The sequence below is a fragment of the Pithys albifrons genome, chromosome 11, assembly GCF_047495875.1.
Source record: "Pithys albifrons albifrons isolate INPA30051 chromosome 11, PitAlb_v1, whole genome shotgun sequence".
In the NCBI taxonomy this organism is placed as follows: domain Eukaryota; kingdom Metazoa; phylum Chordata; class Aves; order Passeriformes; family Thamnophilidae; genus Pithys; species Pithys albifrons.
Window position 1 is genome coordinate 11,411,719 of NC_092468.1, and position 15,622 is coordinate 11,427,340.

General features: G+C 37.3%; 1 protein-coding gene across 4 annotated transcripts in view; it reads left to right on the plus strand.

The window, feature by feature from the left end:
* Positions 1 to 15,622, plus strand: part of RASA2 (RAS p21 protein activator 2) — a 67,629-nt gene that overhangs the window by 46,723 nt on the left and 5,284 nt on the right. For all 4 annotated transcript variants that reach the window (XM_071566245.1, XM_071566246.1, XM_071566243.1 and 1 more), the window contains 14 exons: positions 845 to 917; positions 2,121 to 2,197; positions 3,543 to 3,641; positions 5,747 to 5,903; positions 7,035 to 7,183; positions 8,464 to 8,578; positions 9,008 to 9,082; positions 9,779 to 9,902; positions 11,239 to 11,345; positions 12,523 to 12,609; positions 12,697 to 12,774; positions 13,223 to 13,296; positions 14,527 to 14,633; positions 14,908 to 14,990. In XM_071566245.1, coding sequence (XP_071422346.1) covers positions 845 to 917; positions 2,121 to 2,197; positions 3,543 to 3,641; positions 5,747 to 5,903; positions 7,035 to 7,183; positions 8,464 to 8,578; positions 9,008 to 9,082; positions 9,779 to 9,902; positions 11,239 to 11,345; positions 12,523 to 12,609; positions 12,697 to 12,774; positions 13,223 to 13,296; positions 14,527 to 14,633; positions 14,908 to 14,990 — 1,405 coding nt within the window. The remainder of the gene's footprint in view (positions 1 to 844; positions 918 to 2,120; positions 2,198 to 3,542; positions 3,642 to 5,746; positions 5,904 to 7,034; positions 7,184 to 8,463; positions 8,579 to 9,007; positions 9,083 to 9,778; positions 9,903 to 11,238; positions 11,346 to 12,522; positions 12,610 to 12,696; positions 12,775 to 13,222; positions 13,297 to 14,526; positions 14,634 to 14,907; positions 14,991 to 15,622) is intronic.

The following is a 15,622-nucleotide window of genomic DNA, read 5'->3' on the forward strand; positions in this document are numbered from 1 at the left end:
TCCCACAAAATATTTACCCAGTTGGTATGGGCCTGTATGTGCAAATCTGACAGAAATTCCAGGTTAAGATTTTCCAGTCTCATGTGTATGTGACTCATGTACCGTGACTGGAGTATTTGTATGGCCAGTGCCTGAAAACAGGCAGGTCATACGTTCTTCTCCTTTGTCTGTTTTTCCCCCCATATTTTGTATTTGTTTCTTTTGAAAAGCTTTTTACACTATCACACACCTTTGCTAAAAAAAAAACCAAACAAACCCTGTGTTCTCTTAGAAAACTTGTAAAATTAAAAACCCAAAACCAACCCACAAGGAAGTGGGGAGCAGCTTTTTATTTGCCCCTGTGCTGCTCAATGTCTAACGTTGGCAGTGATTGCTTTCCAAGAAAACCTTCAGTCTTGGGTGTAAGCCTCTATGTCTTGGGTGTAAGCCTCTATCTGAAAAGAAGTGGATATTTCCCCAACAGAAGGGGCTGGGAAAAACGGAAATTGCAGTTGAACAAGATTGGGAAAAACTCATAAACTGCAGGCAGTGGTAAAGAAATTTAAATTTTAAATGTATTAAAAGTTGTTAATGTGTTTTAATAGATAATGTATAAGTTTTACTTGTTTGTGAAATTAAATACAAACTTTGAGCAGAATAGATGCACAGTTAACTGGATACAGTATCTAAAATTTTAGCTCTTCAAACTATATTATGAACGTGAATTAATGTTAAGATTTTCCTCTATTCCTAAAATAGCAAAAATTGTTCTAATGTAAATTAATGGGTCCTTCTTGACAATAGAATGTCTTTATAATTGTGTGTTTAAGTTGTCTATGGTAAAAATTTTACCACATTGGAACAGGAATGACCAAAAGAAGACCAAAGTAAAGAAGAAAACAAGCAATCCGCAGTTCAACGAAACATTTTATTTTGAGGTAACTTTTTGTGTGGTACTTTGCCTGTTTATCTGTTCTATGCAACCCTTCAAATATTTTTAAGCAAGCTGCATAGCAGTGCCTAGCACAGAAAGCTCTCTGCAAACAAAGTGAAGAGCTCTTACTGGCCTCTCAGATGTAGGTGAATGACATAACTAAACTCATCTGCCAGATAAGAGCATTCACACAAGTGCCGTGTGAGAAATGACTTCCTCACAAGCACATAGTGAAGGGAATTCCTTATCTTGAATCATCTCTTGCCATCAGTAGTTCTGAGATAACTTTAACCTATGCTGTGGAATTCTATTCAAATATTTTCAAGAAGTCTAAGTAAACAACTTACGTCTTTAATAAGTCATGTAGTGATTACACCCAAAAAAGATCTATTTAAGAAAAAGTTAACTTTGCTGTTATTTAGGAGTTGATTTAATTTTACAGAAGTTATCCTACAATAAATTGTGAGTTTAAATTTTCATCTGATTTGTCTTTGTGGTAATAGCTATATTTTCATTTAAGCATGCTGTACTGAGAGTTGGAAGGAGTGCAGTTATTACATGTGCCTCAAATGGTATTGTAATTTACTTTGGTTTTATAAATCCTGGTCCTTTTGTTGGACTTCAGTAAGAAATTGTGCCATGCTTATGTGTAGAGTATCAAAATATGGTCTGTGTCTCAGTTACCTGCTCAAGACACTGAGTGTGATTTCTTAGGAAGTAAGATATTAGGGTAAAAATGTGATCCAAGGCAGTCTGATGACTTTATGACTTGTGATTTATTGGACTTAAATTGAGAATGCAGTCAGTGAAGAAATGAGGAAAATGAAAATGAGCAGTCACAATTGTGTTATAATTAGGGCAAGAAGAGTGGACTTCTTGTTTGTTGTCTTTAAACATTTCAGAACTACCTTTAATGCTTTTCTAGGGCTTATGCTATAACAAAAGAAATTTTTGCCAGTATCATGTCATACTACTTGTTTTTCCTAATGGATCTATCCTAGAATTCCCTTAGATACCAGGTAGCCCTCATGAACCCTTCTTGACCCATTTTTCACCTTGCTGACAAGAGGCAGTTTGTCAATATACGTTTTTCCTTTTTAGAAGGAACAGTAATTATTTATCTGTGTTAGAGGCAGTGTTTTCTTTGATTTTTTACATCCATAATACAGCAATAAAAAGTGTGTTAACAGGAGAAATTTACTTGCAGGTAACCAGATCCAGCAGTTACACCAAAAAGTCCCAGTTCCAGGTGGAAGAAGAAGATATTGAGAAACTGGAAGTCAGGTAAGTTATGGGGATTTGAAAGTGATCTCACAGAATCATTAATAAATCATAATATTTTACCATCGAGACAATAAATACCTGTTTTATCTTAGTGTAGCTCCAGAGAATTACTGATCAGACTTGTAGAAAAGATCCTTCTGGCATAGAAAATTCCTTTTTCTTTTTCTTTTTTTTGAATCCTATTTCTTACTGAAGATGAGTTTTGTTTTGAAATACATAGTGGTAGAGTGTCTCTAGCAGCCTAAACTTGTTTCCTGTGCCTGTGAGTAAAGAGGTGAGAGCACCTCTTATTATATTAGTTTAGGCAGATTATTGATAATAGAACTTGTACTGAAGGACAGCACACCTGATCCTGGTCTGTGGTTTCAGATATAGTTGGCTGTTTTAATAAAAGCAGCAGGAAAAGCCTCTTCTTTGAGATTGTTCTATTTTCACATTGCTTTTTAGAGGAGTGTTTGTATTGCATCTTTTCCTTGCAGATGCAGATACTCCAAGTGCGGTCCCCTTTTCTGCCCCTGCACCCTCAGAACGGGTCTGTCTGTGTTTATTCCATGTAGTCAGAACTGCTGAGAGCCCTGTTCTGTTTCACTGTGCTCCTGCACATCCATGCACCAGACCTGCTCAATGACAAATAGCCTTCAATACTGCCAAGTTTCCTAACAGGCATCAGGAGAATTAAACAGTTAATTTTAACAGTCATTATGAAACTAACTTGATATGTGCATTTTTAACTCTTAAGTTTCATTAATTAGAATTGTATCTTTCTTTATAGATGCAAATATATTTAGAAAAATAGTCATGCCCCAACAAATATAGTTGTCTTTTGTTTTTGTTTTTTTGTTCTTAACAACTGCTGTCTGTCAGAAATGTCAGAGAGGTAAGAAGTAGAACAAACCCAGGGTGCATGTGTGGAGTCTGATTTTTGGAGGTTGTAAAGCGTACGAGCTGCTGCTTGGAAGGACAAGCGCATGTGTTGTTGTGGCATTGCAGTGTGCAGGGATAGCAGTTAGACAGGTCTGTAAATACATTGGTTAAAAAGTTCCCTTGAATTACCCCAGAAGAAACATGCACAGTTTGGGGGTGGAGACTGCTCAGAGCCCATACCTGTCGCCAGTACCACTTTAATTTACTGATGCAAGGTCTGCAAGTCTAACTTCACTGTTTGTTTCCTTATCTGTTCTTTATGGGTTAATAAGCCACTTGTTTGATTTTTCTTGATTTATTTAGAATGGAGTGAGATTTCTAACATTTGCTGCCTGCATGCATGTGGATTAGTGCTGTAAGGCAGTTATTGTCAACTTAATTCTTTCTGGGAGAAAAAAAATTAAACTGTTCTTATTTTCAGGGTTGACCTGTGGAATAATGGGAATCTGGTACAGGACATCTTTCTAGGAGAAATTAAAGTTCCTGTGAAAGTGTTAAGAAATGATTCCTTTCAAGCATGGTGAGAAAATTTGATTCAGAACTGAATTTGCTTGTGTCTTGCACATTTTCCCTTGGAAAGGATATGCTTTATTCTACCTATTCATTAAACTATGTCTTCCTGTTCTAGTCTAGGTAAACATGCTAAGAAATGAACCTTTCCTGAGGGTACATTTAGCTCTTCTCTTCCCTATGTGTGTCTGTTGGTCACAGAATAGTTGGTGTGTTTGAGGGGCAGGTGTGGAGGGGGAAGAAAGGGGGCCTGAGTGGAGGTTTCTCTAGGTCAGCTGGCTGGATTTTAGTGACCTGTGCGTGCTCTTCAGCCTAACCAGCCAACCTGGAGCTTCTCAGAATTGCATCACTTACAGTTACATTCCTGAGCTGGACTTGCAGGATGGCTGATGCAGAGATTATTTAATCAATAAGTGTGGCTTTTTTTCTTCCTTGGGGAGGTTCTGGAAGTATCGTCTGGAACCGACCCAATATCATTTCAGGAGAGCTGGCACAGAAGTGGGAAGGGTAAGGTGTGAAGGGAATTCAGGAAAGAAAGACTTGTGCTTGTAACACAGCAACAACCTCCCTTCTGATGTTCTTGCAAGCAGGAGCCCATCCCTAGCCCTTGCTGTCCCAAATGTTCAGCAGCAGAAGTGATGAGTGCAAAACATCTGAGTGCCTCAAAGTGTGTAGAATATTCTGCTTTTAGTGAACCTTTAACTACAGAAAAAGCATGGGGGAAGCCCTTGTGTACCCACATAGAAAATGCATAGGAAGGAAGTGGGTAAATAGGAACCAAATGTCATACAGGTCTTGGCCAGGAACCTGAATGGCTGTGCTCCACGTACCCTCCTCAGGCTCCAGGTGTCTTGGATGTGTCAGGCTTGAACTCAGACTCTGAGTGTTTGGATGTAATCCTAAACATAATAAATGTTTGTGTTGGTAGTTCCCGGTTTTCACAGTGTATTGCAGACACAGACTTGTTCTGCCAGTGCTCTGCTCAACAGCTGTATGAGCACGTTAATAATGACATGCCTCTGTTAACAACCTGCTGAGAGAGAGATTAATCAGCATGGGCTCATTACCAGTGGGCTGTGTTTGTGTAGCATTTTGGGTTGACCTGACTCTCCTCTAGTTCACTTGAATCACTAGTAGATGGAAGGGTCTGTGTCTGCCGATGCACTTTGCAGGCTTCCCTTACACTGAACACCCTGGTGTCCAGCTATCTGCTTATCAAAACCAGCTTTGTGATTAAAAATAACTAGATTTTTATACTCTTACTAATTTCCATAATATGTTTTTGAATGTGGCTGAAGTACAGCAGGTAAAGCATTAGCACTACTACTAAATATTGGGAAAATAAACCTAGGAGTCATGCTGTTAGGTAGAGGCTCTCCTAGTAAATCAGATTTGCTTTATATTAGTGTGCCTCTGTGGGCACTGCATCTGATTATGAACAAAAAGCAGTCTGATCCCTGCACTGCAGAAGTACAAATGCACATGATTGTAAAAGGATATTTGAAGACGGGATTTGGGTTTGCTGAGGCAAATCGAACGTTGAAGGTGTCCTGTGACACTACTGAAAAGCTGTTAAAATTTTTGTGAGGCTGCACCTCCTGCTGGAACGCAGTGATACTGCAGCAAAAGCCAGCGAAGAATTGTTCAATATATTTGGTATTAAGAGCAGAAAACCCCTCACTTTTTTGCCTTATCCTGTTTCTCAAGAATGCAGCCTGCCAATGTTATGTATTTTTACTGGTTTCAGTCCAGGCCATTTGAATTCTTTACACCAGCTGTTTCATCTGCAGTGTCCAACACCCTAAATTTAACCTAGATGTCAAATAAGATGGTCCAGTGTAATTTCAAACTCTTCCTGCTGTTCCAGTTAACCTACAGACAGAATATCCTATTTCCCTCTTTGAAAATATATGAAAAGAAATAGAAGTTTCATTATATGCTAAAGATACATTAAATAAAATTTTTAATTTTGTGTCTCGAGATCTTTTTCTGCATTTTTTGCCAGTTTTCAGACTTGGTGTATGTATACTGAAACAATGAAATGTGATACTTGTAGAATTAGTCAGGTGAATGAAATAGAAACCTAATATTTCAGAATTGCCCTGTTACTTACAGGTACTTACTTCAACCAAGAGAAAATGGAAACAAGTCATCTAAAACTGATGATTTGGGATCACTTAGATTAAATATCTGTTACACTGAAGACTGTGTACTTCCATCTGAATACTACTCTTCTCTAAGGAACTTGCTGCTAAAATCTTCAGATGTTCAGGTACTTTTTTGAAAATTTCTTTAAAGTGAAAACTTACAATGACTTCTGCAGTCCTGTATGAGACAGCATTAACTACTTGTGTCTAGATCCTTGGGTTTGTTCCTTTACCATGATTAATGTTTCCAGAGCTTTTATTTCTGCTCCAAAGTACCTTGATACTCGTATTTTAAAAGAACCAGCAGAGACAGTGAAATAATCTGTGCTGTGTAACTGGAGGGGATAAAATACTTCTGTTAGTTGCCCTTTTCCACGTTTTATTTTTTCACTGGCTGCCATTGGCTTCCTGGATTTAGAGTTTTTCCAGATAAATGATCCATTATTGGCACTGAAGGGGCAGATAATTAACAAAATTGGCCTGCTTCAGAAATGGCTTCTGATTCTACCTCTGAATTGCTTCTGCCTTGCCCAGGACGTTAATCAGCATGGCTGGATTTCTCATGTGGACATGGTGACAAAGAGGGAAGTGTGATAGATGGTTTGCATAACACTGGGACAGGAATCAAATTATAGTAACAAGGCTTTATATTCTTAGTTCTTTTATAGCTTTTCATCACTTCAGTGTTAGTGAAGTACTGGCAGAGGAGAAGAAAAAGAGGAAGCAGATAGGACAAAAAGTTTTTGCTGGCCCATGTTCAAGTACTGCTTCACTGGAATTCAGGAGTAGCTGAGTGTGTGGGTAGTGGCAGTTAAGAGCTGTCTTTTCTAGTTACATGATTTAGTTTTTGTATTGAAATTCGCAACCGTACAGTGGTGACAGACACTTCAGAAGTGCGAGAACTGCATTTTAATGTTCCCTGATTATAGTTTTAAAAATCCTATAAAGATACATGACGTTATAGTAAAGCAATTGGTTCCTGCCTCATACTTGGGTTTGTGACAAAGCCATACTCTAACCCTTTAGGGAGAATAGGAAGAGTGAGTACCTCCTGAATTCCATTCTTAAATGTCAGTTATGGAGTAGATAATATCAATTTTCTGTAGAACAGAAACTTTTAATTGCCGTGTTATACAACAAATGTTGAAACCTTCTGTTAGCAGTGTCTATAGTCTTGTTAGATCTGATCTGTGCTTTGTGAAATGCACAAAGAAGGTTTAACTGCTTCAGCCATAATTTCATGTTCTTTCTCACAGCCCATTTCTGCATCTGCTGCCTACATCCTGAGTGAAGTCTGTCGAGACAAGTACGATGCTGTTCTGCCCCTGGTGCGGCTCTTGCTGCACCACCACAAGCTGGTTCCGTTTGTTGCTGCAGTGGCAGAACTGGATCTGAAGGACACCCAGTAAGTATTTCATGCTTATTGATGTCATCTCTTCTGAAATTTTTCTTCAAAGAGCTCCATGATGCAACACTGATAAGTGAGCATGTCTATTTCTTTCTCTCACTATATAAAACTGACTAAATGCATCCATCTGTTAATGCTAGTTTATAAAAACAGTCATTAAAATAACTTTGAAGTTGGGAGTCAAGAGTTACTGGTTGTGTGTAATTTGGTAAATTATGTCTAGGAGCACATAGCCTTTATTTGAAAATGTCTTAATTTTACCGCTCTTCAAATTTTATTGGCCATTGAATTGGCACTTAAAAACTTAAAAGGAACTAATTAGACAGAACATTTTTTAATTGCTAAGAATATTACCCTGTTTCCCTTAGTATGTGACTTAGATGAGGGCTACTCTTTTCCTGCAAAAATTCCTTGTAATTAAGAACGTGTCCTGCGTGCCGTGAAAGTGGCAAGTACAGGGATTGTTCAAGGAGCAGCCTATGATGGCCTGTGAGTTCGCAGTTCTGTGACTGGGAGAGAAATGAAGCAGAGCTGAGCAGTGGTTACTGAGGGGCCAGTTCGTGCCCACTGCAGGTGGGGAAGGGATTTTGTCACCACAGGACAGTTCATTTCAAGGCTGACTTACTCTTGATTTAAATAAGGTGAGACAGCTTAACTCTGGAGAAAGAGATGACTCACAGAAATAGTTTTCTAAACTGCATTTTACTGCACACATTCCAGTGTAATTGCAGTGTAACAAAGGAAGCTTAAACTAAACCTCCCCGATTAGAAAGATACACTGTGCACAGCTGGTTCTCAGTTTTCTTCAACAGCTATGATGAAAGCATAGCCCTGTGTTAAATATGTTTTGGTTTAAATGTCTGGGTTTATTGGTGTAGTGTACCAGTGTTTATTGTAGCTCTAAGATTTTTCTCGCCATGACCCCTGGAGTAGGAGTTGTGTTTTGGTGAGGTACAACTTCCATTGTTTCGGAGTTTTCTCTGATTGTACTTTCTCACATTCCAAACTGCACTATAACTTCCATTGGCTAAAACTTCTTGGATTTTTTCTTACTGTTTAATTTATGTTCCCAATTTTGATAATAGCTGTAATAACATTCTTGTTTATTCTCCTTCTGTTCCTGAGTGCCATTGCAGGCTCAGTATCTACATTCTAGAATTTCTGACTGAAATACATGAAAAATAATTTAAAAAAAATGCAAAATAGCAAGATAAAGTATTAATTGAATTTTGTAACTGAACTTCTTATTTTTCCCTAATCAATTCTTTTCTTTTCAGAGAAGCAAACACAATCTTCAGAGGCAACTCATTAGCAACTCGTTGTGTAGATGAAATGATGAAAATAGTGGGGAAGCACTACCTAAAGGTTACTTTGAAACCTGTTATTGATGAGGTAGGTTATCCTACAAAAACGTTTTCAGGACACTCAGCCCTCTGAGGTATCCTGTCCTTTTGACAGGCATTCTTCTTAGAGCCCTGTGTATGGTGGAAATTCTAGAGGAAAATTGACGCAGCAGTAATTGGTTTAGTGGGAGGAGCTGCTTTTTGCTATTTATGTTCCAGATGCTTCCAAATAAACAGTCAATGACAGTTGTTTCAGCCTCCAACAGGTTGCAGAATTTGCCCACATGATGCTTTATCTAACTGATGCATTAAAAGGCACAAACAAAAGTGAGGATGATCATTGCCTGCTGCTGTGGATAGTTAAACCTAGTTAGAGTTTTATTCCTGAGTCCAGGACAGAATCTGGTTTTAAGTAACTGCATTTCCATACTTTCTGGCTGAAAAATGGAAGTCCTATAGTTTTGTTTGTTTGTTTCAGATATGTGAGTCTCCTAAGCCCTGTGAAATAGATCCCATCAAATTAAGAGAAGGGGATAATGTAGAAAGTAACATGGTGAGTTTCCTGATTGATTTTTACTAATTTAAATGTTCTCAAAATCTGAAATAAAAGCATTTTAAAAGCAGGAAAGTGAGTAACTTAAGTATAATTCTCTGATTTCAGAGCAAACAAAGAAAAAGCTGTATTTTCTTATCTGTGTTTATGAACACAGCAATGGAAAACTCTGGTGGAAAACAGAACAGGGAGGAGAAACTAAAGATTAGTCTTTCATACCAGTTTTTGGGGTGTTTAGATTCCTGATGTTCTGTACTCATATCTAGATCATGATGTACCTAGTTAGAACTGCTTTAGCGTTTTACACGGGAGTTTTGTTTGCTGCTTGCCTCTTACCATAGCATGATGATGTTTTAGGCAATAATTGCTCTGAGTTAATATTCATTTGATGTACTTGGGCAGTGTTCCTTTCTTGCTGTTAAATTACAGGACAGGTATTGATACATAGTTGTATGTTGCCAGACAGTGCTTATATACTTTAATGTAAGTGAATATCTTACATTATCTTTCAACACTAGTAATGCCATACAAATATTATGAGACTTTTTAACTATGCACTGCACTAAAATTCAGAATTTAGTAGTGAGGCAGTTTGGAAAACAAAAGATTGTAGTGTTATGTTTGTGTTCAAGGGGAAAAATATATAGAAACATGGATGTTCGTGGTCTGAAAAAATGCCTTTTTTCATAATTGCAGGACAATCTACGCTATTATGTGGACAAAGTATTCCATGAAATAGTGCAGTCAAGTATAAGTTGTCCTACCCTAATGTGTGATGTTTTTTATTCTTTGAGGCATCTGGCTGCTAAAAGATTTCCAAGTAAGTGTTCTCTCAAAACTTTTGAAAGTGATGTTGAGTTAAACTTTATTTCTGCAGTTACTGTGTGGGGATTGCTAAAATTCTTTCCTTGTCCAAAGCTGTGCCCTGAACTTCTGACAGTCAGACATCTGGTTTTCTCTAAGTTACAGTGAAGCTTTGTGGTCAATCAGCAGGAGTTTTCTGTTTTCTGATGCAAAATTGTAGCAGGTCAGAAACTGCAAGACAGCAGCAAATGGGAAGTCACCAACAAAAGTATAAGATAATAGAAGAAAAGCACAAGTAATACAGGAAGTGATTTATTTGAAAGACATTTAATATTTATAGGAGCTACTCTGTTTATTGCTCCTAAGGAAGCAAGATGTGAACCTGAAAATAAATTCACTGTTTGTATCTCTATATGAACTGCCACTCTGTTAACTATGCCTAGCACATCCATAGCTGCTCTGAAGTCAGCTTTGCTGCTGCTGCAGCTGTATGGATAGTTTTGAGGAGGGGGATAATAAGGAATACTTAATGAGTTTGTAAATACAACCAATATTAGTCTTTTGGAATGGTTTTAATCTAGGAATAATGTGGTAGGTCTGAAATACTCTCATACTTCAGTCACTTACAATCTGAAATGTCATGTAATAAGCTACAGATGAAGAATATGCTTCTCATAATGATTCATGTTTGTCACAGACACTGAAGCCATAAATTGCTCTGGATTAGACAGTCCTTTTAGAACAGCTGACTGCCCAGATCAGGTTGAAGTGGTTATTAGAATAGGACTGTAATCCCACTGCATTTCCCAATATAAAAGTGTAAATATACCCAAAATATTCCATGAGAAGATTCTCATTTACATCATCAAATTTACATAACACCATGGTTTTATGAAGCTACTCAGAACTGGAATTGAGCTTGTTGGTGTGTATTGACTATTTGTGGTTCAGCACTGATGTGTTTGAGTTGATCAGTGGCTTTCCAGGTGAACAAATCCCATGCCCAGTGTCCAGGGGCAGCTGCTGCAGTGGTTTGTGCCTGGGCTCAGCACACAGCCAAGCCAGACCTGACCAGCACTGGGGGTGGCAATGCCTGCAGTGCTCTCAGCATGGCTGGCAGTGCAGCTGGGCAGCCAGTCGTATGGAAAACAGAACTCTGAGAAATAAACCCACCATCCTAAGCAAACATTTCTTACCATGATCACCTTCCTCATTTCATGCACTTCATTGATTTTTCTATTTTAAAATATAAATGTCTCCTCTGATGTTATCTCCTGAAGGATTTTTGTTAACTGTCTTCATTGTTTCCTGTTGAGTTTAGTGCATGTTACATTCATGGTTTTTCTCTGCAGATGACCCTCATGTACAGTATTCTGCAGTGAGCAGCTTTGTGTTTCTCCGTTTCTTTGCTGTAGCCGTAGTCTCACCTCATACTTTTCATTTACGACCTCACCATCCAGTAAGTTTTGTGACGCTTTGTTCTGTTTTGTGCACTGTCGGATCTGTTGCTGTGGGAAGGCAGGAGCTCCTGTCAGTGGATAGGAGTGGGAAACATGATGACCGAATGTCTCTAGATTCAGTTTCCAAAGGAAGTAAGACATTTGCAGTTCTTAAAGCATCACATTTTTCAGTCTTTCTGGATTGTTCTGAGATGATGTGGAAGAGCTATTAATACTAAAGATATTGTGCCTTTTTTGGGACTGTGCTGCTTGGTTAAAGTGGTAACATGACTGCGGGTCCTTTAAGGTATAGGCCTCTGTTCTTTCCACCAAGGAACTTAAATATCCAGAAGACACTTTTACATTTACTTCCATTTGTATCTTAAGCAGGGGTTGTGGATTATAATAATTGGTGGGCTTATTTGTTTTGGACTCCACTGGTTCTAGTGGGTTGCCAAATTTTCCATTTCCAGTTGTCAAGTACATACACATAACAAAAATTTTCAAAGACAGGAATATGAAGATTAAAAAAATCTGTATTTTCCCATGAAATACAGAATATGTAAGAAATCTGCTCCCAAGGTTATCTTTATTATTTTATCTACTTAACATTTGTTGTGCTTTCAAAAGGAAAAATTACACTTACTCAAATTCATTCCTTTGATTATTTAGTATGTTGAGTAAAAATAAAATTACAAGATTTTATCACTTCAGGGTTAAGCATTTTAAAGGGAACAGCAAGGCCCATTTGGGGGCTGTGTTTATAATCCTGAGGTGCAAACAAATTAAGTAAAAACCTTAGAGACAGCATTTTAGATTCACTTTTTATCATGAAAATTGATACCATTTGTCCAGCAATAGTTCATTGTATTTATTGTTCAGAAGTTTGTTAGATGTGTAGTAAAGATTACAGGATTTCAGGGGTTTGAGATGTTTTATAGGTAAAAATATATTTTCAAGTACTTGTATTTAATTCTAGTGATAGTGAGTAAAACATTAAGCACTGTGCAGTAGCTTATAAACCATATAATATTTCATATGCATTTTTTCTTCTGGGGCAAAAGAAAGGAACAAAGTGTGTCAGATTTACTACATTGTGTAATATAATAATTTTTGTGATGTTTTAATTTTTAAATCAGTTTTACCTGAAATTGTGGGGGGAAAATCTGACTTCTGAATTTTATTTCTTTGTTTTAGGATGCGCAGACTTCTAGAACATTAACTCTTATATCAAAAGCCATCCAGACTTTGGGGAGTTGGGGAAGTTTGACCAAAAGCAAACTTGTAAGGCTACTAAAACTCTTTCTCATTTCATTGACATGATGAACATTCAGTGCAAGTTTATTTATGTCAATATACCTTTTCTTTCAGTCAAGTTTCAAGGAGACATTCATGTGTGAGTTCTTCAAAACATTTCAAGAAGAAAAATTTACTGAATCTGTTAAAAAGGTACCTTTCAACTATATATATTTTAATGGTTGGTGTATTTGATCAGTCTTTAGAAGATTGTCTCACTGCTCAGTTTTCTGCTAGAGAGCAAAAGAAAAGTTGTGGTCCATTTCAGGCTTAAACCTCCCTCCCCCCTGCCCCAAAAAAAACAACACAGCAAAGTCAACACAGTCAAATACACAAAAGTTATACATAGTGAGCTAAGCTGATTTAGTTTAGAGAATAAAGTGTACATTTTTGGAACAGGCTCTCTCGGATCTGCTGTTTAGGAACTAAGGAAAGCCTGTGTGGCTCGTGGGCATCCCTTGGGGCCTTGTTCCAATCCCTGCAATACCTTCTCATCTGTTGCATAAAGGGATTGTTCTGTTCCTCTACATGTATATTTTCAGCATAGCTTTTGCTTTTTGTGTTTCTAAATACTATATATTCCCTATATTTTTTCCTTAAGTTCCTAGATGATGTTTCCTCTACTGAAAGTAAAGAGCCCAGTGGTCTCAGCGAGCCAGTGCATCTGAAAGAAGGGTAAATACATCTGGGATCTGGATCACGTGTAACAGAATGGACTTCACTGTTTTAACCAGTGTCAGATTAAAGCTTATTAAAATGTTTGATGTACTGTAGAAATTATTATATTTGTAATTTAAGATAATTCTTTGTTAGTTTGCAGAAGTAGTTTAAAAGAACAGCTGTAAACTTTCCTAACACATCTTTTAAATACTTTGGGGGGAAAAGTAATTAAAAGCAGCTTAAAACCTCTTAAAGACTGACTGCATTACTGTCATGGTTCAGTGTGTGCTCCCTGATGGTTTATTGAGAGTTGTGAAAGTGCATTTTAAAATAATGTATTTATTTAGAATTACCCTACATGCTGTTTAAGCCCAGACAGCTAAATGTTCTACCTTTAAAGTCGGATTATCAATTACTCTGTAATTGAAATAGTTAAGAGTAAGTGACAGAATGCTGTTTAAAAAACTGAGGTGAAAGTCAGTCTTCCTAAGAAATGAACTTTTTCTTGGTGTTGATCAAGAATAGCTGATGAATTAATTCAAGCAACATTCATGGAGAAAAAATATTTTAATTTATTTGAGAAACAGATTTATAGGAAGTAAAGATTCTTCTGTGAAACAAACATCCAAATTTCAAACAAGCAAGAAATGTGTCTCTTATTAAAATACAGGATAGAAATGAAGGAGGAAATTGTAAGTGGAACAACACTTAGTTAGAGTGTTACAAATTGATGGCTGTTACTCAAAACCAAAAAAGTAGTTAGCAGTGAGTACACTTAAAGTGCGCTGAATGCGGCTGGTGCTGCCTCTGCTACTGAGTCATCTTTAGTGTCATTTAATTTGAACTCACTTTCTGACCCAGATAAGGCCAAGTACAGTCATATGTAGAAGGTGGCAGGAAAGACAGAATCTTGTAGTTGGATACACCTTACTCCCTTCTGTGGAAGTTTGGAATTCTGGATCTGAGTGAGTATCCCCTCCAAATTTACTGCAGCAAACATGACTCTGGATTTCATGTTCTTCCAGCTCCTTTCCAGGAGTTGTTGGGACCCTGTACATGATCACCATGTGGGAGCTCATCTCAAGCATCTGTTTTGAACAACTGGTAGATGTGGGGTTTTTACTGTAGAATGAAGTAGATCTTTATGTTGCTGTATTATGAACCATGATGTGTAGTCTCAATAAATGGTTTTGAAAGCTCTACAGAAGACTAATGGTTGCATTTCATTTGGTTGTATCTTTACAGAGAAATGTACAAAAGAGCTCAGGGAAGGACTCGGATTGGCAAAAAGAATTTCAAGAAGCGATGGTTCTGTCTAACAAGTAGAGAATTCACATACCACAAACAGCAAGGTAATTGTGTTTATTTACAATTTGGTTTATATTTCAGTATTTTCTAAGTTTCTGCATCTGTGATTTGTACATTCAAAAAGGAATTTTTTTTCTTTTCCTATAATGTATTTTAGTTACCTTTGCTGTGATTAATAAATATTTCTGTTTGGTTCATGTCAATTTTCTTAATAATAAAAATGCTTATTTTGAGAGCTTGAACTGCAATGACAGTGCACTAAGCTTATAAAACAGTTCTTAGAGATTGTTTCACTCTTCTTTTCACAATTTTTTACAGATAAAGAACCAATTTTCACTATTCCAATCAAAAACATCCTTGCGGTGGAGAAACTTGATGAGAGCTCCTTCAACAAGAAAAATGTGGGTCAAAAGATAGGTTATATGTAATGTTTTATGTGTTCCTCAAATAAAATATTATAATTAGCATACAGAGCTAATGAAACCCCATTACCAAAGACTTCAGTGAAAAGTCTTTTCTGTGGATCAGGAATACAAAGCTGTATGCGGTATCTCTGAGTACTCTGAGCATGCAACTTAACCTGGAGATTTGAAAATCTGCACCAGCTTTCCTGACTGATTCTGACTTCTGCCCTGCTTGCCAAACTTCTGAATGAAGGTTAAGACTACATGACCTTATTACAGAGCACTTTGAATTATATTAAGCTATACTAGATATGTATTATTACCAAACATGTATTTATCCTTTCAGTGAGAACTTCCTTCAATACCATGATCAGCTCAGGCAGTTGTCTGCTCACAGACTCATTCTGGTCCTGTAACATGTCAGTTATTTCTGTTATTTCAATCCAGAGCTCTGAGGCAGTGATAAGTGTTGGTAGAAGTACAGCTAAGGATGAGGATGGCTAAAGCAGAGACTGGTGGGATCTTCTGTTGCTGTCAGGATAGGAAGCCTGAAGGTCATCCTTCATGAAGTCTGGGGTCACACATAAAGATATGTAAATGAGGAGGACAGAAAATGTATCATGTTCTAA